Source organism: Suricata suricatta, chromosome 12, assembly GCF_006229205.1.
Source record: "Suricata suricatta isolate VVHF042 chromosome 12, meerkat_22Aug2017_6uvM2_HiC, whole genome shotgun sequence".
NCBI classification, from domain to species: Eukaryota; Metazoa; Chordata; class Mammalia; order Carnivora; family Herpestidae; genus Suricata; species Suricata suricatta.
This window is the reverse complement of record NC_043711.1, coordinates 230018-253555: the sequence shown is the minus strand read 5'-3', so window position 1 is coordinate 253555 and position 23538 is coordinate 230018. Positions and strand designations below refer to the sequence as shown.

Here is a 23538-nt window from a genome sequence, read left to right as displayed (position 1 = left end):
GTCCCTGAGGCCTGAGTGGGGCCATCGGCGACCCCTCCTTAACGGAGTCAGCATCCCCTCCTTGTCTCCCACTCGGCACGCGGGAACAGTGCTTCTGAAATGTCACCTTAATTAGAAGCACCGCCTGCGCTCGTGTCTTGTGTCTTCCTGTTTGTGTGGCTTTCGGACACTTGCGCGAGCCCCTGACCCCCACGGTGTGCTTTCGGTGTTTCCACACCTTGTGGCCCTCGAGCCCGACCCCCAGTCCTCCAGCCTCTAGTCGGCACATCACATCTCTCTCTCCCATCTGACTGGTGGGCGTGGCTGGGGGGGGGGGAGTGTGGGGCTGGGGGGGGGCACACTGCAGCCTGGGGTCATAGGGCCTATCCCAGGGCTGCTGGAATGTTCCAGAGATGCCACCATGCGACATCCACAGGCTGGTCCCTTTGCCCAGGTGTCACTTGGACCCTCAATGGCTGCCGCCTTGGGAGTTGAGCTATTGCGGCCTGGATAGTCCTGGGACTCAACAGTCCCTCGTGTGACCTTCCCAGGAGCTTGGGGCCGGTGCCTTTATGTGCAAAAGGGGGGTCACTCCCAGAGTGTTCTCACATCTGCACAAGTTGGGAACTGCTAGGTGGACCCACGTCAGCTGGCCTGTGTGGTACAGGTGTTGTCAGAGCCCTTCAACAGCAGAGGTGGCTGAGTGGGGGCCTTGCAACCCGGTAAGTTTCATCACCCCGACGAGACAGGGACCAGCCACCGTGGGACCGGGGCACATCAGGGACACCACCTGAGCTCAGGCCTCACCTGCACGAGGGCGGGTCGAGATGGCCCTAGTCATTACCACACAGAGGTGGTAGCTGTGGTGCGGCCTGAGGTGGGGGTGTCCGGGGACCCCTGAGATTGCACTCACCCACCCTCTCCTCCGCAGGATTACATCTGCCCCAGATGCGAGTCTGGTTTTATTGAGGAGCTTCCAGAAGAGACCAGGTAATGCAGCCCAGGCCCCTCGGGATGGGCAGGGCTGTGGGCAGGCAGAGCCTGGACAGGCCGTGGTGGGCAGGGGTGAGAGGTGGAGAGGGCCTCCCTCTCTCCTGACCCAGGACACCCCGTCCTCCCAGGAGTACAGAGAATGGGTCCGCCCCCTCCACAGCCCCCTCGGACCAGAGCAGGCCACCGTTTGAGGTGAGTCAGGCCCCAGATTGCCCTCCCTCCCCATGTGGACCGCCCCTTCCGCCTGACGTTTGACCGCCAGGGCCTGTCCTTCGTCCTCTCTCCCACATGTGCCAAGGGTCCCCTGCTGTGTCCCCCGGACAGTGCCCTGGGGCGCACGGAGGAGACATGGGGTCCCGGCAAGGGACTGGGTGGAGTAGGACCCAGGTGGCCGGTCAAGGCTCCTGACCCCACCTGTGGTTACACGGCTCTCTCCCCGCAGAACGTGGACCAGCACCTGTTCACACTGCCACAGGGCTACGGGCAGTTTGCTTTCGGCATCTTTGACGACAGCTTTGAGATCCCCACGTTCCCTTCTGGGGTGCAGGCCGACGAGGGCAGGGACCCCGAGAGCCGTCGGGAGAGAGAGCAGCACTCCCGGCACCGGTATGGCGCCCGGCAGCCTCGCGCCCGCCTCACTGCGCGACGGGCCACCGGCCGGCACGAAGGCGTCCCCACGCTGGAAGGGTGAGGGTGCTCTTGAGAGTCTTGCAGCCTGACCGTTTGCCCTTCCAGAAGGTTCTCTGGGCACAAAGGGGCAGATGCTATTTCTGGGGCTGACCTATAGGCAGGGCACTTCCCCTGTGCATCCAGGCAGAGCCCCCCGCATGCTGATGGGGATGTGAGGGGGCCCCTAAAGTGTGGCCTGGGGGTCTCGTGTCCATTCAGTGCCCTCTGTTCTGGCCCCCTGCTCCACCGAAAAGCCCTGAGCCCCCTCCCTGTCGGCATCGGCACCGCGAATGGCTTCTCCAGAACTCGAGGCTTGTTCAGAAGGACACATTCCTCAGACGCCCCCCGCCCCCCGCCCCCCAGGAGAAGACAGGGCCAGGCTTCTCCAGCGTCCTCACAGATGGGACCGGGCCATGTGCAGAAGTGCCTGTGTCACAGGGAGCCTGATGCGCTGTGCTCTGTTCGGTTCCTGGGACGCGGCCTGGGCTGCCCTGCTGCCCCAGGGGTCTCATGTTGGTGAGGTGCCCTGCAGCAGCCCCTTGCCCCCCGCCCCCCGCCCCCCGCCGCCAAGCTCAGGCACTGGCTTCCCTGTGACCTCATTCGGCACGTTGGGGTCTTCTGCAAACAGCGGGGCTGGGAATCCCCACCCTCTCAAGCTGTAAGATAGATAACAGATGTGGGCACCCATTGACGGGCACTGCCCAGGCCTCTGGGAGAGCTGGCCCGAAAATCCCTAAGGGAGACGCTTCTCTGGTCTTTGTTTGATTGCAAATCTTACTGGTTGAAAACACAACCTTTGAAACACCATGACTCTCAGAGTTGGCCACGTGTCCTCTGCCACTGCCCCCGGGGTGCCCAGCCTTGGAGGGCACTGCCCACAGGCCTGGCCCTGCTCTGTTCCAGGATCATCCAGCAGCTGGTCAATGGCATCATCACTCCTGCCAGCATCCCCAGCCTGGGCCTGGGCCCCTGGTGAGTAGGTGGGCGGGTCCCCTTGCACCCCGCCCGGGTCCCTCCGCCACTTGAACCCCAGACCTCTCTGCCCAGGGGTGTCTTGCACTCGAACCCGATGGACTACGCCTGGGGGGCCAATGGCCTGGATGCCATCATCACACAGGTACGGGGCGGTCACCAGGGTGTTGCCATGTTCCTTCTGGGGGATGAGGATGTCCCTGGCGTGAATGTCCCTTGCTCCCCATAAACTCCCATTCTGAGGCTGGGGTGCCCCGTGTGGACTTCCACGTTCTCCTGAGCCGCCCTGTGGGCGGGGTGTTCCCTTGACCTCGTGGGAATGCTACCACCTTTGTGGCCTTAAGCTGGTGAGCTGATGGCGAACTTGGCCACAGCCAGGCCGGACTCTCTGGGGTGGGACCCTCGACGCTAGGTGACGGATAACCCCGACTGGACGAGCAGAATCTTGGGTAGACGTGGGGGGGCCAGGGACCCGGGAAAACACAACACAGCCTTGCATTTCAGAGTCCCTCGGGGTGAGGGGCCGCGCCCGCCCCCCCGAGCTCCCGGCACTCTGGCCTCTTGTCTTTCAGCTCCTCAATCAGTTTGAAAACACGGGCCCCCCGCCTGCAGACAAGGAGAAGATCCAGGCCCTCCCCACCGTCCCTGTCACTGAGGAGCACGTAGGTGAGCGGCCCTCCCCCTTTGCCCACACTGCCCCTGCCTGGCCTCGGCCTCACCGGCGCCCCGCCCCACAGGCTCCGGGCTGGAGTGTCCCGTGTGCAAGGACGACTACGGGCTGGGAGAGCGCGTGCGGCAGCTGCCCTGCAGCCACCTCTTCCACGACGCCTGCATCGTGCCCTGGCTGCAGCAGGTGAGCCGGCCCCGCAGCCCCGGGCCCCGGCGCGCGCGCCCCGCCTCTCAACCGCCCCCTCTGTCCCTGCGCAGCACGACAGCTGCCCCGTGTGCCGGAAGAGCCTCACGGGACAGAACACGGCCACCAACCCCCCGGGCCTGACCGGCGTGAGCTTCTCGTCTTCGTCCTCCTCGTCCTCGTCCAGCTCCCCGAGCAACGAAAACCCAGCCGGCAGCTCCTGAGCGCCCTCTGCCGGCTCCCCAGAGAGGGCGCAGGACCTCGGCCCTCGCCAGACCCCGCGGGGGTCCAGGGGGGCCGTGGCGCCGCGGGGCTGGAGCCCGGGGGTGCCCCCGCCCCTGCCTCCTTGCCAGCATTGTCCTGTGCCGCTGCCAGGCCGGAGCCGCTCAGCCTTCCCCGCGGAGCACCGGCGCAGGGGCCCGGCACACGCCGCCCCTCGCCTGTTGCGTCTAACCTCACCCTCTACACATTCGACGGCGGAAAGGTTTTTATAATTTTAAATTATTACTGCTCTGAAATAAATGGACGTTTTCGCTCACGTGCGGCCCTGCATGATCTGTGGAAAGACCGGGTGGAGCCGCCAGGCTGGGGTCTCTGAGACGCCTAGACCGGCCGCCAGCCCCCAACCCAGGCACCGAGGACTCGGGACCACAGGATGACCAGCAAAACAAGAATAAAACTGCTCCGACAGACGTTTTTTAAAGGAAAAAATACGTGTATCTTGAAAGCTATTTAAAAATACACCTACTTAGAAAGAGAAGCAGGTAGTTTGGCGTCTTTCCTTCTGCGTCGGCACTGGGGGCAGCCCAGCTTCTCTGGCCCTGGCAGGCTCCACGGCCGCAGACCCGACCCAGGACCCCAGGAGCAGGTGGCAGTTTCTCGGTGTCACGGAAGGTGAGCCGAGGGGGGGGGGGGGCCTGTCGGGCCGCATTTGTGTTTATGTGGCCACGGGGGGGGTATCCTTCACCCCGGTGAGCGTCCGGTCTGTACACACCCCCACTCCAGGGACTGATCCCTTCCCCAAGCTGAGCAGCCCACCTTGGCTGGGGTGGGCCCCGCCTGCCCGCCCAAGGCTGCAGAGCTGGGGGCTGGACCTGGCTTCTTAGCTCCGCCCCCTTTCCTTCTGCAGCGGTGGGGGGGCGGGGTCAGCTGGGGGTGAGGGCTCAGGAGTGCCCGGCAGGCTGCAGGCACAGCCACCCTGGGCCCCCTGAGCCCCTGAAGGACATTGACACGAAGCCTTTTTGGCCACGCGCCTCCTCCGTCTTCACGGCCAGCAGCACGGGGCCCTCCCGTCTCTCTGCCTCCCTCTCCTGAGGCCCTCGTGAGGACGCAGGCCCCCCCACCCCGACCCAGGGTCACCCCCACCTCAGGGGCCTTGTCAAGGTCCCCAATGCCACGTGAGACGACAGGAGGCACGGGGACCTGTGACCCACAGCACGTCATGTTGCCCTCTCTCCCTTGGCCCTCAGACCTCCTCCCTGCCGGAGGCACCAGTGGGTTCCCGCCTCAGAGCCTTTGCCTGGGCCGCGTCCCAGCCGGGAGCGCCCTTCCCGGACCTTCAGTCTCCAGCCGGGGTGGTGGCTGGGGCCTCCGTGCCCCTCCCCCTGCTTGCGAACAGACACCTGCGGCCTGTGCTCAGCTCAGCGTCCACCTCCCCGCAGACTCAGACAGGAGCTCCCCGGGAGTCAGGCCGCGGCTGTGGGGTTCCCCAGCCCGGCACACTGCAGATACGCTGCCAGTGCTTGCGGAAAAGAGGAGGGACCGGATGTGCGTGGCCACGGCCCAGGGCTCCCCGGCCCCGCCGCTCAGCCATCTTGTGGGGTCACTGACCAGCTGCTCCTCATGGCCCCTGGGGACCTCAGGAGACCAGGATGGGCAGGAAGTGGGTGGACATGTGGTGCCGCTGTGTCCGGCCACCACGCCTCGGGGACCCCTGCCCATCCAGCGCCAGGAACATGGGCCGACCACGGTGACGCCAGCGGAGTGAGGCGTAGGTGTTGTAGCCATTCTCCTCGATGCGCTCCTGGAACCTGCAGTGGGCAGTGTAGACCCGCTTCGGGGGGTCGGGTGTGTGAGGCAGGCCACTGGATACCTGCCCGCCCACTGGACCCCTGCCCCCCAGACACCCCCACCTGCTCCCCAGACACGGGCCCCCCACTGGACACCCACTTGCCACCAGACACCACACACGTTGTGCACTCACCGACCCGTAGGGATGGCCCTCGCGGTTCATGGCCACGTAGAAGCCGGTGTGCACAGCCTTGAGGGCCACAACGCCCACGCGGATGGATCGGATCTCAATGATGCCTGGGGGTGGGGGTCAGTCAGGGCCCACAGCCCACCATCTGCTCACCTGTGCACTCTCCTTCATTCATTCATTCATTCAGGTGACATTTACCAAGCACCTACTGTGTGCTTGGCCCTGCGCTGGGTGTGGTGACACACGGGACCACACAGGCCCTGTAGGAGAACCCCAAAGATGTGAGGTGACCAAGGGGCAGGAAGAACACTTGAGCCAGTGTGAAGTCTCAAGGCAGGACTGGGCCTGCCAAGCGGGAGCAAGTCAGCGAGGCAGGGCTGGCCTTTCTCAGGAGGGCTCTGAGTGAGGCCAAGGTTGAGAAAACCAACCCAGAGGCGGCAGGGGACGGTCTGGGTGAGCATGATGCCAGAACAAGTGACGGGCAGATGCATGTCGACCCCGGAAATCGGCCTCCTGCCCCGTCTGCCACGGTTATGGGGAGATGGACTCCAGATGGGAGGCGTGGTCCAGGCAAAGGCCTGGAGGCGCGGCCCAGTGTGTCTGTAACATACTGTACTCAACTGCAGGAGCACAGCACTGATGCTGCTTGAGCGCCAACTGTATGCCCAGCGCTGTATGGACCCCACCAAGCCCACATATCAACCGCAGGTGAGAGGTGCCCACTGTGCCACTTCTAGAGAGGGAAACTGAGCCTGGGAAGTGGCAGAGCCAGCTTTGGGCTGTCACTGGGTGGCAGTTTTTGGGCTGCAGATGGGTGGCCCCGGGTGAGCCCTGCCCCACTCTGACCTATCCAGTGAAGTCGAACTGCGGGATGAACAGCTACGCACACCCTCGACCCCTCTGTGTACTGGGGCCTAACCTGGAGTCAAGGCCTTGCCCTCTGGCCTTCAGTCTGGACTTGGATGCCTGAGGTGACGGGGAGCTCACTCCATGTTGCACGGGGCCTTTGTTCATCCTATTTCCTCTGTCAGGAAGGAAAGTGGTCCTTGCCCCGCTGACTTCCTCCCACATGGCAGGGCCAGGGTGAGCCTTCACACTGGCTCGAGTGTCCTTCCTGCACTCGGTCACCCCCACATCTCTGGGGTGTTCCCGCAGGGCCTGTGTGGTCCCATGTGTTAACACCCCAGCTCCTTCTCTTTATACGAGAGTCAACTCAAGCCCATCTCCTCGGAGAGGCCCCAGATCTCTCAGATAAAGCTGCAACCAGTCATCTCCTGGACATCACCCTGTTTTCATTTCCTTTGCACCCTTCATGCCCTCTGTGAAATTACCATATTAGCTGTTCACTTGTTTTACTGCTTTATCCTTTTTTTGCAGGAGCCCCATGAAGTGAGCTGTTCTGGTCACTGCTATGTCCCCTGTGCCCAAGGCAGCATGGCAGCATACAAGAAGTACACAATTAATAACCACAGAATTAATGAAGGAAAGAAGAGCCAACGATTCCCTCCTCTGTCCCCCCCCTGCCCCCCGTGGAGCCATCAGCCATGGCCATGTCACCACCACAGCTGCCCAGATGGGCAAGTGTGGCTCAGACAGAAGCAGCAAGTGTGCCAATCACCCGGCAGGTCCCGGCCCCACACCCATCCTGAAGCCACCCCGCCTGCCGGTGCCCACCACTGATCGACTGGCCCAGCCAGTCCCCCTGTCATCGCCCTTGTCCGGTGAACCTAATGAGAGTCTTGGGAGCCCCATGAAAGCAGCAGGAAGGCGAGGGGGTGATTATCCCTAATGGTGGTGATTCAGGCAGTGGCCAGTGGTTAGCCGCCCCCCCCTCCATTCCCTGACCAGGGCCTCAAAGCTCTTCGGAGACTGGAATAGGCAGGCCCATGGGGTCACTGCTCTAGGTCCCCAGCTCTCCCCAGCTCCTGCTTCTCTTTGCCTCATGTTTCCTCTTCCCTCATACATTCTACAAACACTGAGTGCCTACTGTTTACTGGGCAGGGCATCAGGAACAGTGACTCCAATTTGACAAGGTTCTGGGCATTTAGAAGCCCCAGCAACACCCACACCCCCACCCTAGCAGTGTGACCCTGGGACAGTCATTTCCCCTCTCTGTGCTTCAGTTTCCTCATCTACCAAAAGGGTGTCTAGGAGGAAATAGAGGGGTCCCTACCTAAGGCAGGTCCTGAGTTTGGATTTGCAGTGTGGGGAGTCCAGAGTCCAGACCCCAGCTCTGCCTCTACTTCATTATTGTAATTGGGCCCCCCAGGGGCCCTTCCAGGAGCAGCATCCACCCTTCTGTAAATGGGCCCAGTGACCCCAGACTCAACTATTCTGCGAAGACCTTTCTGTGCTGCTGAGCCAGGCCCAGAGCCAGGAGCTTTCTCAATGACCTTTACTTTAACTGTCCAACCCTCCCACCGTGTGGGCTGGGCCCATTTCACAGTCGAGAATGCTGAGGTCCTGGACGGGAAGCGACTTGGCCAACAGCACACAGCCAGAGGAGCCTCTGGGACGCTCCCATGCGCGCTACAGGGCCCGGCTCCTCGTTACTATCACGCCGCCCTTGTTAGTACTGCCGGCCCGTCTGCCCTGGACCCCCTCCCTGTACTCACTGTCAGCGCCGTGACGCCAGCGGGTGCCCTGCACGCGGCCGCTGGGGTCCACGCTCAGGAAGAAGTGGGTGGAGGAGAAGAGGCGCCTCCAGCGCACGTCGCCCTCCAGGTGTGGGTAGCTACGCGGTCTCCGCGGGCTGTTTGGGGTCCCCGCGGCTCGGGGCGCCCGCGCCAGCAGCAGCCACACCAGGCTCAGCCACAGGCGGCCGCGCATGTCCCCACGCCCGGCTCGCCGCCAGCTCCTGCTTCCCCGCGCGTCCGCGGCTGGGCCATCGCCGGGGCAGGGGCGGGGCGCCCCCGAGGGGCCGGCCCACGTGGGCCAATAGGGAGCCTCGAGGGCGGGGCTCGCCCCACAGTGGGGCGGACAGGGGGCGGGGCGAGGAGGTGGTCAAGGAGCCAACCAATGGAGAGGCCGGGTTGGCCAATGGGGCGCCTCGGGGGCGGGGCAAACACTTCCGGGGAGGGACAACCAGGCGACTGGGGCGGGGCCAGGACGCGAGGCGGGGCCCACTCGGGAAAACACTCCTGCCTCCGCGCGTGTTTGTCCTGCAGGGTGGGGAGGCCAGTGCGTGTTCGTGAGTCACCGGGCTAGCCTGCAGGGGCTGCGGGGGTGTGGGTGTGAGAGAGGCGAGACCGCAGAGACACGGAGGGGGACAGCTACAGGGAGAGACAAAGATGGAGAGACAGAGACTCTGAGACACACAAGGAAAGGCGGCTAAGAGAAACAGAGAGAGAGAGACATCTGTGAGATGCCGGGAGAAATGAAGCAGCTCAGGGGTCAGAGACTGGGTGGTAAGTTCTGGCCTGCGTGTTTGTGCCAGCCAGGTCCCTGCACTGGGCATGCCCAGGTGGGACTTGTCGGCCCTCCAGACTGAGCTCCCTGAGAGGCCCAGGGGCATGGTCTTCACTGAGGGGTGGGCGTGGGGAAGCCTGTGGGTAGAGGAGCAGGTGAACGCCTCGGGAATGTTGTGCGCACAGGTGCTGGAGCATGGGGATGGATGGGGTGCTGTGGGCAGAGGGGTGGCTGATGGCGGATCCACACATGAGCATGTCTGGGGCCGGCTGACAGGGGGCCTGGGTGATGACCGAGGCCAGGACTCTGCCCCAGCGTTCCGAGCTGCATGTCCGAGGAGGTGGGAATGGGGTGGCTCCGTTTACACCCACACCTGCTCTCATCCACAGACACACCCTGCGCCGTGGATCCTGAGAAGAGCACAGTGAACCTTCAGACTCAAAGCCCAGAGACGTCACTGACGGAGGGGGAACCAAGGCCGAGTGGGTCAGCAGCTTCCCCAAGGTCCCACACAGACCACATCCCAGGGCTCCAGTCCCTGTCCCTTTGCTCCTATAGACGAAATCCTGCAGCCGGGGCCCCAGGGGGCACCTTTAAATAGCACCCGCGTGAAGACAAGGTGACAAGCCTGACCTGTTGGAGTGTTGGAGGCATAACCGGTCTGTCCAGAAGCTGGGATGCCTCCCTCCTGGCTCTGGGGAATCCCTGCTCCCTCTTCCTGGCCCCAGGGGGGCCATGCACGGCATGTGCCGTCGCCCATCTGGGAGGGGATGTCTCCACACTCGGAGCCCTGAGGCCAGGGCCAGACGGACCCTGCGCAATTGTATCACGTCCCCAGGCCTCAGTGTCTCTGGAAAATGGGCCAGGAAGGGAAGGCTGGAAGGACTGAACCGGGTAATCCACGACCCTGCTGGGCAGAGGGCGCAGTACGCAAACCTGGGAAAACATCCTAATTCCCACCAGGCAAAACTCAGTCTTCCCTTCCTGGAGTGTCCCCACCCTGCCCCTCAGAAGGACAGTCTTCGGGCTCTGAGTGACGGGGGTGGGACCCACGCCCAGGAAGCTGTCCTACCCGGGATGTTGTTGGAGATTAATAACAGCTTCATTGAAATACAGTTCACACATTACACAATTCACCCATGTAAGTACACAACTCAAGTGTTTTCAGTACACAGTTGTCAGCCATCACCTAGAACCTCTATCTAGTTCCAGAACATTCCATCAGCCTAAAAGGAAACGCGACTCCATTAGCATTCACCTCAACTCTCCTTCCCCCAGCCCCACCCCCCACGAGCCCCTCCCGTCCGTGGAGGACCCTGTTCTGGACTGTCACGCACGTGGACTCACACCCCGCGTGGCTTCTCGTGTCCGGTTCCCTCCCAGAGCGCCGTGTATTCAGGGTCCATCCGTGGGGCAGCAGGTGCGAGCGCCTCGCCCCTGCGCAGCCGAGGGGCGTGCGCGTGCGCGGTGGACGCACCTGAGGGACGTGCGCGTGCGCGGTGGGCACGTGGTATATATCATGTACCTGTCGATGGATACTTGGTTGTTTCTACCTTTTTTTGTTAATTAACGTGTTTATTTATTTCTGAGAGAAAGACAGCCAGAGTGTGAACTGGGGAGGCACAGAGAGAGAGAGGAAGACACAGAATCTGAGCGGTCAGCACAGAGCCTGATGAGGGGCTCGAACTCACAGATCTGTGAGATCATGACCTGAGCCGAAGGTGGACGCTTAACCGAGGCCCCCAGGCGCCCATTGGCTGTTTGTACCTTTTGGCTGCTGTGAATTATGTTCCTGTGGACGTGGGTGTACTGGTTTGTGTGTGGATGTGTTTCCATTTCTCTTGTGTAACTGTGGAGTAGAATTGCTGGGTCATATAATAATTGTATGTTTAGTTTTTTGAGAAACTGCCAGAATGTTTTCCACGGTGGCTGTCCCATCTAATGTCCCACCAGCCAAGCCGAGGGTTCCGATTTCTACACACCCTCCGGATGCTGAGGATTGTCCACTGTTTTGATTACAGCCATCTTACGGAGGCAGGGTGGCGTCTCACTGCGGTTTTTTTGGGTTTTTTTTTTTTTAATGTTTTAAATTTATTTTTGAGAGACAGAGAGAGACATTGCGAGCAGGGGAGGATCAGAGAGAGAGGGAGACACAGAATCCGAAGCAGGCTCCAGGCTCTGAGCTAGCTGTCAGCACAGAGCCCGACCTGGGGCTCGAACCCACGAACCGTGAGATCATGACCCGAGCTGAAGCCGGACGCTTAACCGACTGAGCCACCCAGGCGCCCCTCACTGCGGTTTTTTTGAAAGACTTCAAAGCTACAGAAAAGTTGTAAGAACAGTGCAGTGAGCACGGTGCTCCTGCCTTCTCCAATTCTCTATCTTCTTTTTGCTCCCCAACAACAGGAGGTTGGGTACTGTAATACCCAAGATTTCTTTATCGTCCCCAAAAACCAGAAACCGCCAGGGAGACCGAGTCACGCATGCAAAAGCAAAGGGCTTTATTACGGGTTTAGGCTCGCCGGGGCCTAAACTCGGGCTCACGGACTTTACGGCTACGACGCGGTGGATCCGTGCTGAGAGCGAGTCCCGAACAAAGGTGGGGCAGGCAGGGCTTTTATGAGTTGGGAAGGGGGAGTTACAGGAAATGGTGACACAGGTACAGTGATCCAATCATTATTATACAGCAGGTTTATCCAATTACAATATTTAGAGTGTTAACCAATCACAGAGTAAACCCAGGACCCAGGACCCTCACGTAGGGTGTAACTAGCCTTAAGCAATAACTGATTACCTACAGCTTCTATTTCTAGGCCTGCCCTTAGGAATGTTAAGGGTATTACAAAGGTTGTTCCCTCTTGCCTTGGGCAATGTGTGCCCTTCTATTGTCTCAAACTTGCGTCCTTACAGGTACATACACTGTATGTGCACCGGGGGTTCCCTGCCCCAGAAACACCACAATGTGCATGAATTTCATACATAATGTTGAGCAGAAGCAGCCTGACACAAGGAGTTCCTTCTATGTCACAGTCTACGACAGGACAGAACCCACCGTGGTGTGAGGCATCAGGATGGGGGTGTCATTCTTGGGGCCAGCGATGGGGATTGGGACGGGGTTTCAGGGGCTGCGCATTTTTTGGGAACACCTGTGTGCCTGGTTTGTGGAACTTGAGCTATATTCTTGACCTGTGCATTGTTGACGTCGTGCCTCAACACACACACGTAATCTTTTTATGTAAGTGGGCATTTGAGAATCAGCCAGAGACGTACCACTTCACCTGTGAGCATGTGGACGTGTCTCCCAAAGGCCAGGTCCTCTGTCAGAACCAAGCTCCAACTGAATCTACCACCTATGCTCAGATGCCCCCTGTGGTCCCCACAGTGTCCTTCAATAGTTGTCTTTTCTTCCCCCTGATCACAAACCCAGGGTAGTCTCTGATCAGTTGATTAGTGGTCCCCAAAGACATGTCCGTATTCTCATCCCAGGGACCTGTGAATTTTACTTCATTTGGGAAAAGAGTCTTGGCAGATACAATTAAGATTTTCAGAAGGAAATCATCCTCCTGGCCCCAAGTACAGTCACAAGTGTCCTTATAAGAGAAATATAAGAATGAGATTTGACACACAGAGGAGGCCACATGACCATGGAGGCAGAGACTGGAGGGGCTCGGCCATAGGCCAAGGGATGCCTGGAGCCCCCAGAAGCTGGAGGAGGTGAGATGGGCCCTCCCCTGGAGCCTTCAGGGGGAGCATGGCCCTGCCACCCTTTTATTTCAGCCCACAGATACTGACGTTGGCCCTCTGGTCTCCAGAAATGGGAGAATAACTTTCTGCTGTTGAAAGTACACACAGCCCCAGGGATCTGATACCATCTTCTTCCATCTAGAGATCCTGGCCTTTCTCTACCTTTCTCAACATGGACCCAACCCAGGTTCATCGGAACGTCTCATGGCATGAATCAGACAAAACATTTCGGGTCAGAACCGGACATAAGCAAACAGCTTCTGAAACACGGTGTTACCCAAATTCCAACCTCTGATGCTGTGTTCCCGTTTAATTACATCCGTCTCCACCTGTCTTGTGTGTTATTCGTATTTTTTCTTACTTAAGTTTTACAAGGAAACTTGATGTCACCATCAGAAGTGGAAACCCAGAACCATACACAGACATGATGATAAGCTATAAAAAGAAACACCGGGAGGAGACAACCATGTGACAGATTCTCAAACCGATAACGTCACAGCCAGAGAGCCGGGGCAGGAGTCAGATATAGGCAGCACTCAGGGAGACCTCCCAGGCTTGAGTGGGGGCAGGAAGAACTCTCTCACTGCGAAGTCCCCGGACCCTGGCACGGGGGGGCATACTGGTTTCAGGTATCTGGTGCCCCACTGAAAAGAAGAGAAGACTGAGGCGTGAAGAAAGGCACATAAACTCCAAAGTCTGGGTCTCCAGGTCCTGGCTCTGCCAGACTAAGGGGGATCGAGGGTCTCTAGTTCTTGGGGAGACCGGATCCAACTGATTCAGCCCCCCAGGGCCAGAAGGGCCATCCCAGGTGTGAGTCAAATCTGAGGTCGGGGCCCCTGGGGCATCTTGGAGTGGGTTGGGGCAGGTTTGAGAGGACACTGCTGCCTGTTGAAAACATTCCCAGCCGGTGGAATCATAACGCACAGACCTGCGTGGGCAGCTGCGTCTGGAATGTGCTTTCAAGAGGCCGCCAGGCCAATGAGCCTGGTGCTTTTAGAGCACAGGTCCAGCTTCCACTCTGGGCCAATGGGGTAACGAAATCTGAGAGTCCAAGGACATGTGGCAGCTTGAGCTCGAGCCCCTAAGGCCTGCTTGCCTGGCCCCTGAGAACTCCTCCAGCTTTGCCTTTGCTTCCTCTTCCTAACCTCCACTCTGCTCAATTTTCTCCAGCTATCTACACTTGACTCTGCCTCAGGGCCTTTGCACTTGCTGTGAACTCTGCTTGGAACACAGTGATCCCACATATTCTTAGTCTCATCCCTCCATGCCAGCTCATGCTCCCCTCCCCTGGCCTCAGTTTCCCCAGTACCTTCCTGGTCTGATTCTAAAACTCTGGCTCTGACTACTCCCTAGTGGGACCACCCTGAAGATCAGGTCTGGGAGCCTCCAGGCTCCAGGCTCATTCCATTTGTCATCAAAACAATTTGATAGGTTGGTCTGCTTTTCGCGCCCGGCTCTGCTCCTGTCCTTGGACTGGAGGGAGTGGACGAGGGAGACGTCCCAGAAACGACGGCCCAGCTGCCCCTGTTCTGGGGCTGGGAGTCAGACAGACCTCTCCCTTCACTGCGGTCTCCTTAATGTTGGGGCAACTTGCTCGACCTCTCCCAGCCTCAACTTCCTCCGCAGTAAACTGGGGCTAGTCATAGTTGGCGCTCCAAAGTCGAAGTTGGAGCAATGAAGATCGCAGACCGGAATCTCTAAATTGCAGAATGCTATCCTAATTATCTGGCGATCATTACTTTAAAACAAAAACAAAAACAAAAACAAAAACAAAAACAAAACAAAACAAAACAAAACACCAACCTGGGTTCCTGGTCCTCTCGAAGGTGGCTTAGAGTCACCCCGGGTTACCCAAGCAACGGCTCTGTCCCACCCCTCCTTGACAGAGGGAAGAGCCAATTAGAGGGCCCCATCGACGCATGCCTCGAAGTCTCCGAGGCCCCGCTGCTCCCTGGGAATTGTGGTTTCGGGCTGCCTCCTCTCGCTGCGTGGTCCCTTCACAGCCGCTGTAGGAACTACAACTCCCGGCAGGCGCAGGCGGCGCAGGCGCGGTGTGGGCGGCGGCGAGCAGCGTGCGGCATGTCGGCGCTGCGCTGGGGCTGCGGCGCCTCCGGTCTCCGGAGGGCCCTGTGGCCTGCGGGACGCCCCGGCCTCCTGGCCGAGGAAGGTAAAGCAGGGGAGGCCCGGGGGCGACACCGCGGCCACTGCCACTGCCCCCTTCTCCCCGCGGACGTGACCTTCGGCTTCTAGGTCTTCGGGATCTAGCTACCCCCCACCTTCGCCCCTTGCCTTGTGTGGTTCTGGAGAACGAACTGACTGGACCCCGCTTTCACTCGCCCTTGGGCCACTCCCCCGACGGAGATCGGCACAGCATTTTGACGCTTAACTCTTGTTTTCCTTTGGAGACCCCTGACCCCTTATTTGCGACTTAGGGCCCTTGACCTTTGAACTCTCACAGCGCCTTTAGTTGGAGGATCCCTTCACCTTCGATCCCACGCCAAATTTTCTTAGCTGTGAGGTCTCCTTCACCTTTGACCTCTTGGATTCTTTCCAACGTGAGGCTCGAGACCACTGACAGTTTCCAATTAACTTAGGGCTCTTTTGCCCCAGGGTCCTGCGATTTCTGTCCACACGAGGCCCTCCAAGTCCCCCAGGCCGCTGGCCTCCTTCTGCCTCCTTCAGCCTCTCTCTTTCGCCCACAGGGGCCTTCAGTGGTGTGTGGGGCCGCAGAAGGAGCCTGTCCGCCAGCCCATGTGAGCAAGACCGCCGGAAGGACTGGCGCCACGCGGAGCTGCTGGAGGGTGAGCCCAGACCCCCGAAGCTTGGAGCCTGAAGCCCCTCTGTCTCCCCTTACCCCTCCTGGGGCACTCTGCTGGGGGTAACCCCCTCTTCCTCACAGAGGCCCTGTGAGAAGGGCTGTCATTCTGCAAAGCAGGGTACCTGAATGGGTCCCCTCCCCTCAGTGTCCTCGTGCGGGCGGTGGCAGGCAGCTCGCGCTGTACACAGAAAGCTGTGCTTTCCCCTTCCTGAACCCGGCCGGCGCTCCTACTTTCCGTGGGAGGCGGTTGAGGCCCGGTGTTGTAGCCCGAGAGGCTGGCCCAAGGCTCCTCGAGCTGCTCATGCCGAGTCAGGATTCGAACCCTGAACTGGCACACGTGCCCTAACTTTATGGGTTCCGGCGCCCGCAGGGTCCAATCGGGGTCCTGCCATCTTCACAGCATGGGAAGGATGGCCCAGTCCTGGGATGGCCCTGGGAGGTGGGGGCGTGTGTCGCCCGTCACTGGAGCCTCCAGACCCTGGCCAGTGCCTCCCGTCTCCAGAGTGCATCTAGGAAGGAAGCCGTTATTTCAGGAAATTCCAGACATAGAGAAGTAAAGGACCTTCATCCTCAACAGCAACCTTTCATGTCTTACTCAACACCTAGGTATCTTAAGGGAAAGCCCAGGTATCATACGTTCAGTGGAGGAAGGTTCTGGAAGCCTGACTCACGTTACATCACTCTCTATCCTAAAAAGCCGCCAACCCTGTCCTCTAGCATAGGACAATGGAATACCCCGCTCCCCGGGGCCAGGGCCCTTGGCCTTTCCTGCCTTGTCAGCCGTAGGGAGAAAAGCCATGCTCACGGCCGCATTATATCGGCCTCACCTCCTCGACAGACTGTGAGTCCCAACCACACGTGCCAAGTGGAGGCTCCTGTGAGGGCCAAGGCCGCCCTGTGTCCTGAGTTGGCTCCAGCAAGTCTTCACCGCGCCCCAGCCATGTGAGGCTGGCGCCCGTCAGGTGGCATTCCCGCCGGCAAGGCCGGACCCGGGCCAGATGCCTGCGAACTAAACGCCAGCCTACCCCCCAAGTCCTAGGCGCCGCGGGCACGTGCGGTGCGGCACATATTGGAGTTGCTTGATGTCCTGTCTCCAGCTGGGGTTGAGGCAGGTGACACACTGGCCTCTTGTTTACTGCATATTGTAAGCAAGTGTCTTTCTGGAGGTATGTTTAGTGCCACATTTTTGCATTTTGGGGGTTTTTATTGGTGATTTTGCTGTTTAAAGTGGTCCCCAAGCGTAGTGCCAAGGTGTTTTCTAGTGTCCTAAGCTTGAGAAGGCTGTGATGTGTCTTTTGGGGAAAATACACGTTCTCATTTTTATTTTTTTAATGTTTACTTAATTTATTTGAAAGAGACAAGCGTGGGGGAAGAAAGAGTACTCACGTGCACGCACTAGTAGGAGAGGGGCAGAGAGAGAGAGACACACACACACACACAGAGACACAGAATCCCAAGCAGGCTCCACACTATCAGCACAGAGCCCAACATGGGGCTCGAACTCATGAACCGTGAGACCATGACCTGAGCCGGAATCCGGAGTCAGACGCTTCACCGACTGAGTCAGCCAGGCGCCCCAAAGATGCGTGTTTGCTTACACTTACAGTGCTGTTGGCTGTGGGCTCAGTGTTGCTGAATTAACAACGCATGTGAAGTAAGGCATCTCAAACAGAGGGACATGGAAGAAGGTTACGTGTTGCTCGCTCGGGAACCCCCGTGATCCGTGAGGTCGTTGTGACTCAGGGCTAGCCACCTGGCTCTGCAGGAAAGTCCGGTCACACCAATCGTATCGATCCGGAATAGCATGTGCAGAGGCCCTGAGGCCACTGTGGCTACAGCAGAGTGAAAGGTGTGGGGGAGAGTAGGGGAGGCGAGGGCAGGGGCCCCCCGGGCACCTGGATGGATTCTCAGGCAGAGGCACACACCTGAGGGTGTGCTGACAGGTTGGATGTGGAGGGAGAGAGGCGTAGATGATCCTAGGAGTTTTGGCTGAGCACCTGAAAGCACCACGCTGCCAGTGACTGTGACAGTGACACGGAGGAGCAGGTTTTGGGAAGTTGAGGCAGAGAGGCTGTTGCAGAGGTACTGAACAAGTGGGCGGGGTGTGTGCATCTGACAATTGAGGGACATATGTAGTACTGAAGCCTCGAGGGGCACCTGGAAGGCTCCGTTGGTTAAGTGTCCGACTTCAGCTCAGGTCATGGTCTTGCAGTTCGTGGGTTCGAGCCCCGCGTCGGGCTCTGTGCTGACAGCTCAGAGCCTGGAACCGCTTCAGATTCTGTGTCTCCCTCTCTTGCTACCCCTCCCCCACTCACACTCTGTCTCTCTCTTTCAAAAATAAAAATAAACAGTCAAATAAAAGAACCAAGGCCCTGAGAGCTGGTGAGACCAGCCACCCCCAGGGCTGCAGGGTCTGGAGAGGTTGGTGCTTGCATGGGGATCCCTCTGACCTCCTCGCCCTTCACCCCCACAGTGCTCGAGGCGCGGGTGCGGCAGCTGCAGGCCGAGTGTGTGTCGGAGGTGACCGTGAAGAGGGTTGGCCTGGCCCAACTCCCAGAAGCAGGTGGCTTCCAGACACGAAGGAAGGCCCAGAAGGGGGGTGAGGGCGCCGCCCCAGGATCCTGTGACCACTGGGTGCAGAAACTGGACAAGGAGAAGTGGACGATGCGGCGGCACAAGCAGCAGCTGGAGGCGAAGCTGCAGGTGCGGGCCCAGCAGCTGGCCTGTGAGCACAGGCTGCGGAGGGTGCCGCAGCTGCGGAGCGCCCCGCTGGCCGAGCGCCTGCTGCGCTGGGAGCAGGGCGCCCCCAGGAGCCCCTGGGAGGAACAGCTGGCTCGGCTGCTGCAGGAGGCCCCGCAGAAGCTGAGCTTGGAGGCAGAGCAGGCCCACAAGGCGGGGGGCCCCTCCTCGCGGCTGGAGACCCAGCAGCAGAGGCTCCTGGCCTTCCTGGAGTGCTGCCTGCTGTCGGGCCACCTGCCTCTCGCCCACCACGTGCTGGTCACCTGCCACGGGACGTGGCGGCAGCAGCGGATGCTCACGCTGGCCATGTACAACACCGTCATGCTGGGCTGGGCACGCAAGGTGAGTGCTGGGCTTGGGGGGGGGCCGCGGGGGGGTTGTCTGCGGGGTCGCCCCTCCCCTGCGCCTGCTGGGGGCGCTCAGATCCAAACCCGTGTCTCTGAGCCCCAGAGGTCAAGTCCTGCACTGAGGACCCTTCTAGTGATTCTCCTGGCTTGTCAAACCTAAGTCAAACTTGGCCCTCAACGGAGATTTTGCAAACAACCAAACAAGAAGCAAGAAGTCCCGCTGAACGGTTTAGTGCCTTTCCTTCTGGATGCCTTGATAGGGGCCTCTGTTCTCGCCTGATGCGAGGAGCCGTCTGGCCTCCGGGGAGGCTCCAGACCCTTTTCGGGGCAGTGACTTTGCCGCTTCAGGTGGGGTTCCCTAAGGTGGGGGTTAGGTTAGCGCGCCTCGATCCTTCTTTTCCTCACGTGGGCGTTTGTTCGCAGGCTGCGCCCTGTGTCTTTCCAAGTATTTTTAATTTCTCTTGTGGTGTCGTCCACAGTGGGTTGTTCTCCCTGTGCTCTGCAGCCCTGGGTGGAGGCCCTTGGGAAAGCGCTGGTGCGCAGGCCCGAGGCGGCAGCACGTGAAGGTGGGCAGACCGGCCTCCTCTGAAGACTGAGCGGCAGGCCCAGGGTCCTCCATTGCTTTGACCTCAGCATTGGCCCATGATGTGACGTGAGGTGACGTGGAGATGCCTGGTCCGCACAGTCACGTTCATCACTGGGTTGTGCGCTGGGTTCAGGGAGTTAGTGAAGACAGGAAAGCCCTGTCCCCCCACCCGAGGCCACAAGCCCTCCGGGCCCCGCGGTTGGAGAGCTCTGTTACAGCGGGGTGTTTCTGTCACTGGTGCGTGTGCAAGCTTCCTGAGCCTGCTTGGTGGCAAAGTTGTTTTCTTTCAGTCCCGGGTCAAAGCGGGGCCGGGTTCCGCCCACTGCAGAGGCTCTGGGGACGTCCTTCCTGCCTCTTCCGGCTCCTGCAGCCCCTGAGGTGCTGGGCCTGCGCGTCCCCAGGCCTCCAGCATCTGCCCCTGCCCTCACACTCCTCTTTTGGCCTCAGATAAACTCATTCCGTCAGCAGAAATCCTGTTGCCCGACGGGGCCTTGTTCGGAGGATCTGAGTAGGTGGGGGTTTGGGGGCGTCACTAGCCCCGCCCCAGGGCCGACCTTCTGCATCCTGTGTGGGCTCTGGAAGGGATGGTTTCTAGGAGGCCTGGGCCCACATCCCAGGCCGAGCCCTCTGTCTGCCACTTGCTCACCGTGTGGCCCACGACTCCCACTAATCTCTGAGTCCCGGGGTCCCCATCTGTAAAGCAGGAGACCCCTGCTTTAGGGCTCCGACCACTGTGTCCATGTAAAGCGTGTCGGTGAGATGGCACGTGGAGTCGAGACACACTTCCTGGGGACCGGCGGCCTGCGCCGTGCGCCGTGCCCCTCGTCCGCTCCGGCTGTGCCGAGCCGCCCGGCATCCGGAGAGCTGCGGGTTTAAACTGAGGCGCAAGGCCCGGGCTAGGCTGCAGCGACCACACCGCGGTCCCCGGAGTGACGCCGAGGCGGGGGCCTGCGACTGTGCCGGCGCAGACCTCGGGGCCCAGGAGGCAGCTGCCAGAGGACGCGGCCGCGTCGGAAGGCGCTGTTCGGCGAGCGTTCTGCAAGCAGATAGTCTTGATCGACTGTAACCTGACAAAGGGGCGAGGGCTGCGCCATGTCACGTGACCGCAGCCGAGACCGTGGTTCTCAGGCCTGGGGCGGTCGTCGCCTCGCTCGGTGCCCAGTCTCTGCCCACGGTGTTTGGCAGCAATCAGTGATTTTTCAGGACGTGTATTTTTTGCCCCTTCAAAGCACCTGTGGACAGTCCTTTGCTTTTCCATCGAGAGCGAGCTTGGGAACACGGCTTCCTTATCCGTCCGGCCGCCTGCAGACAGAGACCCTTTCCTCTGCTGCCTCATTGCCAGTTACGTTAAATACGGCACGTGACCAGAGTTTATTCAGACTGTGCTCCAGCCCGCGTCGGAGCGAGCGTGTGCAGCACCCCCACGCAGAAAAAGGTTGAAAAGAAAGGCGGTAAAAAGGAGCTCATTATGGTGGAAGCCAAGAAGGAAATCACTGAGAAGCATGAGCCAGGAATGTGCGTGGCCGAAATTAAAAGATTTTATGAGACGTCTGCGTCTGCACCTCGTCTGCGGAGGAAAAGGCAGGGGGATCCCTCCCTGCAGATGACACAGGGAGAGGTTTGTTAAATGTGGGAAACACTGCAAAATTTTTGTAGAAGAGTACCGCTCGGGTAAGGCTACAGCAGTGCGAACAGCAGATCTGTTGAAAGACCACGCAGTGTCCCGTTTCCACGGAACCCTCAGAAGGAGGCGAAGCTGCGTCCCCGGCTGGGTGCCCCCTTAAAGCTGCCGACAGCAGCGGTCCCCTCCTCCCTCGCCTTCCCCACACCAGCCACGGGAGGGGGGAGGGTCTCAAAAGTAAGTGCAGGTTAGCGTGTTGCCTTTATGCTGTGTGTTTTCTTTATTATTTTGTTACGTTACAGTATGGTAATCACTTTTATAAGAATACGTTTGGGTTGTGAGTTTCCATAATTTCTTGTGGGGAAATTCACTTTGATTTACAAGTTTTTTGGATTAGAAGCATGTTTCTGGAACAAATAATGCTCAAAAATCAAGATTTTCCTCTACTTGGAAATGAATGGAAGCGTGAACTCGCCAGGTCTCCAGCCAGGGTGCCTCTGTGAGAGAGGCCACTGGCAAACCAGGGATGGGGCAGCACTTCTGGGAACGGGGAAGAGGCAGCCTGGCCCCGGAGCCGGCACCAGACACAGAGGAGCCTCGTGCACCAGCCGGAGTGTGCGTGTCTGTGTGCGTGTTTGAGTCCACGCTCCTACCTCACCCGTCAGGACCCCAGCCAGGGTCACCGAGCGCGCTCGGCCCGCCGGCCTTTTCCTACCTCATCGGTTGGCTATAGAGCAAGGCTTCAAGGGACAGGCTGGCCACCCCCAGACCCTCACCCCAACCTGGTCTCCCCAGGGCTCCTTCCGAGAGCTGGTGTACGTGTTCTTCATGGTGAAAGATGCCGGCCTCACCCCAGACCTGCTGTCCTATGCAGCTGCACTCCAGTGCATGGGGCGGCTGGGCCAGGACGCCAGGACCGTCCAAAGGTGGGTAGGCGCCGGGCGTGGGTGGGCAGCCTGGCCCTTGCTGGGGGCTGGGCCCCCTGGGGCTGCGCCCTGGCCCTGAGGCCCCCTGCGCCCCCATAGGTGTCTGGATCAGATGGCCCAGGACGGGCTGCAGCTGCAGGACATCTTCACCAGCGTGCCGCTGTGCCCCAGGGAGCAGGCTGCGCTCCTGCAGGCGGTGCGCAAGGCCCAGCCCGCCTTCAGCCCTCCGCTGAGGCCCCAGCCCGAGCCCCAGGTCAACAGCTCACCGCTGCTCAGGGAGATCTACGCCCAGGTGAGAGGGCCCGACGCCCACAGGCGGGGCCGTGTCCTGCTGGGGATGAGACGGGACCGGCCTGTCCTGTCTCCTCGGCCCCTCCTTGCATTGCTCTCAGAGCTGCCCGCCTCCCAGGGACGCCCCCCCCCCCTGCTCCCCGGAAGCCAGACAAGCCAGACTTGGCAAGTCCCGGCCCCCTTGGGGTCCTGACCCTAAAGATCAAAGCTAGAAGGTGCCAAAGCCATGCTGCTGCGTTCCAGCCTGAGGCCGGAGCCGGTGTGGACAGAGCCCGGCGGCCTCGAGCAGCAGGTGGGCAGAGCGGGCAGTGAGGCCGGGGCCCTGCTGCTCCGTGTGCGCCTGTGTGGGACTCAGCGCGCGGACCTGGGCGGTTTTCAATTTCTCTTTGTCGCACATTTGCACAGTTTCCAGTTTAAACAGAAAAGCTCGCTGTCCAGGGACCTAAGCCTTATCTCCCCTGGTGGTCCCCACCCCCACCCAGTGAGGCCAGTGGCCAGGCAGGTGCCCGGTGGCTGTGACGTGCTCTTCGGCACCTCGCTTCCTTCCAGGCTCTTCCAGGGATGGTTTTCCGGGGACTCGGAGCAACGGATGTGATTCTACGGGTGCAGGCGGGTGGAGGTCCTGACCACCTGCTTGCCCCCCCCCCCAGGAGGGCCCCACATCCTACCCCAAGCTGCACCTGCCTCTGCAGAAGCTGAAGGCCCTTTTCCAGGAGCAGCTGCGCGTGGAGATGGCCACCACCGTCACTGTGGAGTCGGTGGAGAAGGCCCAGACGCCGACCGAGGAGGTTCTGCACGCGGTGAGGAGCCCCACTAAATCGCAGCCCCAGGGCGGCAGGGCGGCTGCCTGGAGCTGGAGAGTGAGAAGCCCTCTCCTCTGGGATCCACCCCCCCACGCCCTGGTGACTCCCGCATCCTCCTCCCTCCGCCACAGCGGAATACCCTGAAGCAGCTGCGCGCCACGTGGGTGGAGGAGCTGTGCGCGGGGCTGCAGGAGGTCAAGGCGAGTGAGGCCCGAGCCGCCCGCACCGGCCGCCCCACGCTCTTCCCGTACCTATGCCTGCTCACCGAGGAGGAGCTCGCCCAGCTGCTGCTGCAGGTGGGCCCTCGCCAGCACCGGGCATTGGGGGGGGCTGCACCCCGCGCTCGGCTCACTGTGCTGCCCCCAGACCCTGCAGGTGCTGCCCCCGCAGGGAGAGTCGCTCCTCTCGCTGGCACAGCAGCTGGGCCTGCGCGTCTTCAACCGGTACGCGGTGCAGAAGCAGCAGCTCAGCCAGGTGCAGGCGCTGCAGCAGCGCTACTATCAGTACCTGCACCTGCTGGCCTCGGACACCCAGGTGCGGCCCGGTGGGGGGGGGGGGGCGCCTCGGACACCCAGGTGCGGCCCGGTGG

At 60.4% G+C, this 23538-nt stretch overlaps 3 protein-coding genes and 2 long non-coding RNA genes across 11 annotated transcripts in view; 3 read left to right on the top strand and 2 right to left on the bottom strand.

Annotated features, from left to right (window-relative positions):
* The first annotated feature begins 398 nt into the window (after positions 1-398).
* On the top strand, positions 399-4004 carry RNF126 (ring finger protein 126). 4 transcript variants are annotated; one of them, XM_029917676.1, is made up of 9 exons: positions 399-701; positions 911-969; positions 1083-1164; positions 1415-1578; positions 2545-2613; positions 2689-2758; positions 3186-3279; positions 3351-3466; positions 3541-4004. In XM_029917676.1, exons 1-9 carry the CDS (start codon positions 552-554, stop codon positions 3688-3690), a joined length of 954 nt encoding a protein of 317 aa, XP_029773536.1. In that variant the 5' UTR covers positions 399-551; the 3' UTR covers positions 3691-4004. The 4 variants fall into 4 exon arrangements, with proteins under 4 accessions (XP_029773536.1, XP_029773534.1, XP_029773537.1 ...); XM_029917674.1 differs by having other exon boundaries at positions 402-701; positions 1415-1659; XM_029917677.1 differs by having other exon boundaries at positions 403-701; positions 1101-1164.
* FGF22 (fibroblast growth factor 22) lies at positions 3956-8563 on the bottom strand. Of its 3 annotated transcripts, XR_003901150.1 has the most exons (4): positions 8282-8563; positions 5670-5773; positions 4889-5496; positions 3956-4752 (listed from the first exon to the last, which is right to left on the bottom strand). XR_003901150.1 is itself a non-coding variant. In XM_029917679.1 (3 exons), exons 1-3 carry the CDS (start codon positions 8493-8495, stop codon positions 5325-5327), a joined length of 513 nt encoding a protein of 170 aa, XP_029773539.1. In that variant the 5' UTR covers positions 8496-8563; the 3' UTR covers positions 3956-5324. The 3 variants fall into 3 exon arrangements, 2 of the variants coding, with proteins under 2 accessions (XP_029773539.1, XP_029773538.1); XM_029917679.1 differs by having other exon boundaries at positions 3956-5519; XM_029917678.1 differs by having other exon boundaries at positions 3956-5496.
* A 235-nt stretch (positions 8564-8798) lies between these two features.
* On the top strand, positions 8799-13151 carry LOC115273901. Its single transcript, XR_003901002.1, has 3 exons — positions 8799-9073; positions 9464-9560; positions 12852-13151. It is a non-coding gene; the product is annotated as an uncharacterized LOC115273901 (long non-coding RNA).
* Positions 13111-14672, bottom strand: LOC115273902. Its single transcript, XR_003901003.1, has 2 exons — positions 14622-14672; positions 13111-13462 (listed from the first exon to the last, which is right to left on the bottom strand). It is a non-coding gene; the product is annotated as an uncharacterized LOC115273902 (long non-coding RNA).
* A 186-nt stretch (positions 14673-14858) lies between these two features.
* POLRMT (RNA polymerase mitochondrial) overlaps positions 14859-23538 on the top strand; it is a 13766-nt gene continuing 5086 nt past the window's right edge. For both annotated transcript variants that reach the window (XM_029916474.1, XM_029916472.1), the window contains exons 1-8: positions 14859-14985; positions 15521-15619; positions 18110-18717; positions 21725-21855; positions 21955-22147; positions 22797-22946; positions 23081-23245; positions 23316-23483. In XM_029916474.1, the coding sequence (XP_029772334.1) occupies positions 14898-14985; positions 15521-15619; positions 18110-18717; positions 21725-21855; positions 21955-22147; positions 22797-22946; positions 23081-23245; positions 23316-23483 (1602 nt within the window). In that variant the 5' untranslated portion in view covers positions 14859-14897. The remainder of the gene's footprint in view (positions 14986-15520; positions 15620-18109; positions 18718-21724; positions 21856-21954; positions 22148-22796; positions 22947-23080; positions 23246-23315; positions 23484-23538) is intronic.

Bases quoted from the DNA above. Each gene is read 5' to 3' on its own strand.
- RNF126 (XM_029917674.1), top strand. From the start codon at position 552: ATGTGCAAAAGGGGGGTCACTCCCAGAGTGTTCTCACATCTGCACAAG. The intron at 2,614-2,688 runs GTGAGTAGGTGG...CTCTCTGCCCAG, and splicing joins AGCCTGGGCCTGGGCCCCTG to GGGTGTCTTGCACTCGAACC. The intron at 3,280-3,350 runs GTGAGCGGCCCT...CCCGCCCCACAG, and splicing joins TGTCACTGAGGAGCACGTAG to GCTCCGGGCTGGAGTGTCCC.
- FGF22 (XM_029917678.1), bottom strand. From the start codon at position 8,495: ATGCGCGGCCGCCTGTGGCTGAGCCTGGTGTGGCTGCTGCTGGCGCGG. The intron at 5,774-8,281 runs GTGAGTACAGGG...CCCCACCCCCAG, and splicing joins CTGGCGTCACGGCGCTGACA to GCATCATTGAGATCCGATCC. The intron at 5,497-5,669 runs GTGAGTGCACAA...TGCCCACTGCAG, and splicing joins AGGGCCATCCCTACGGGTCG to GTTCCAGGAGCGCATCGAGG.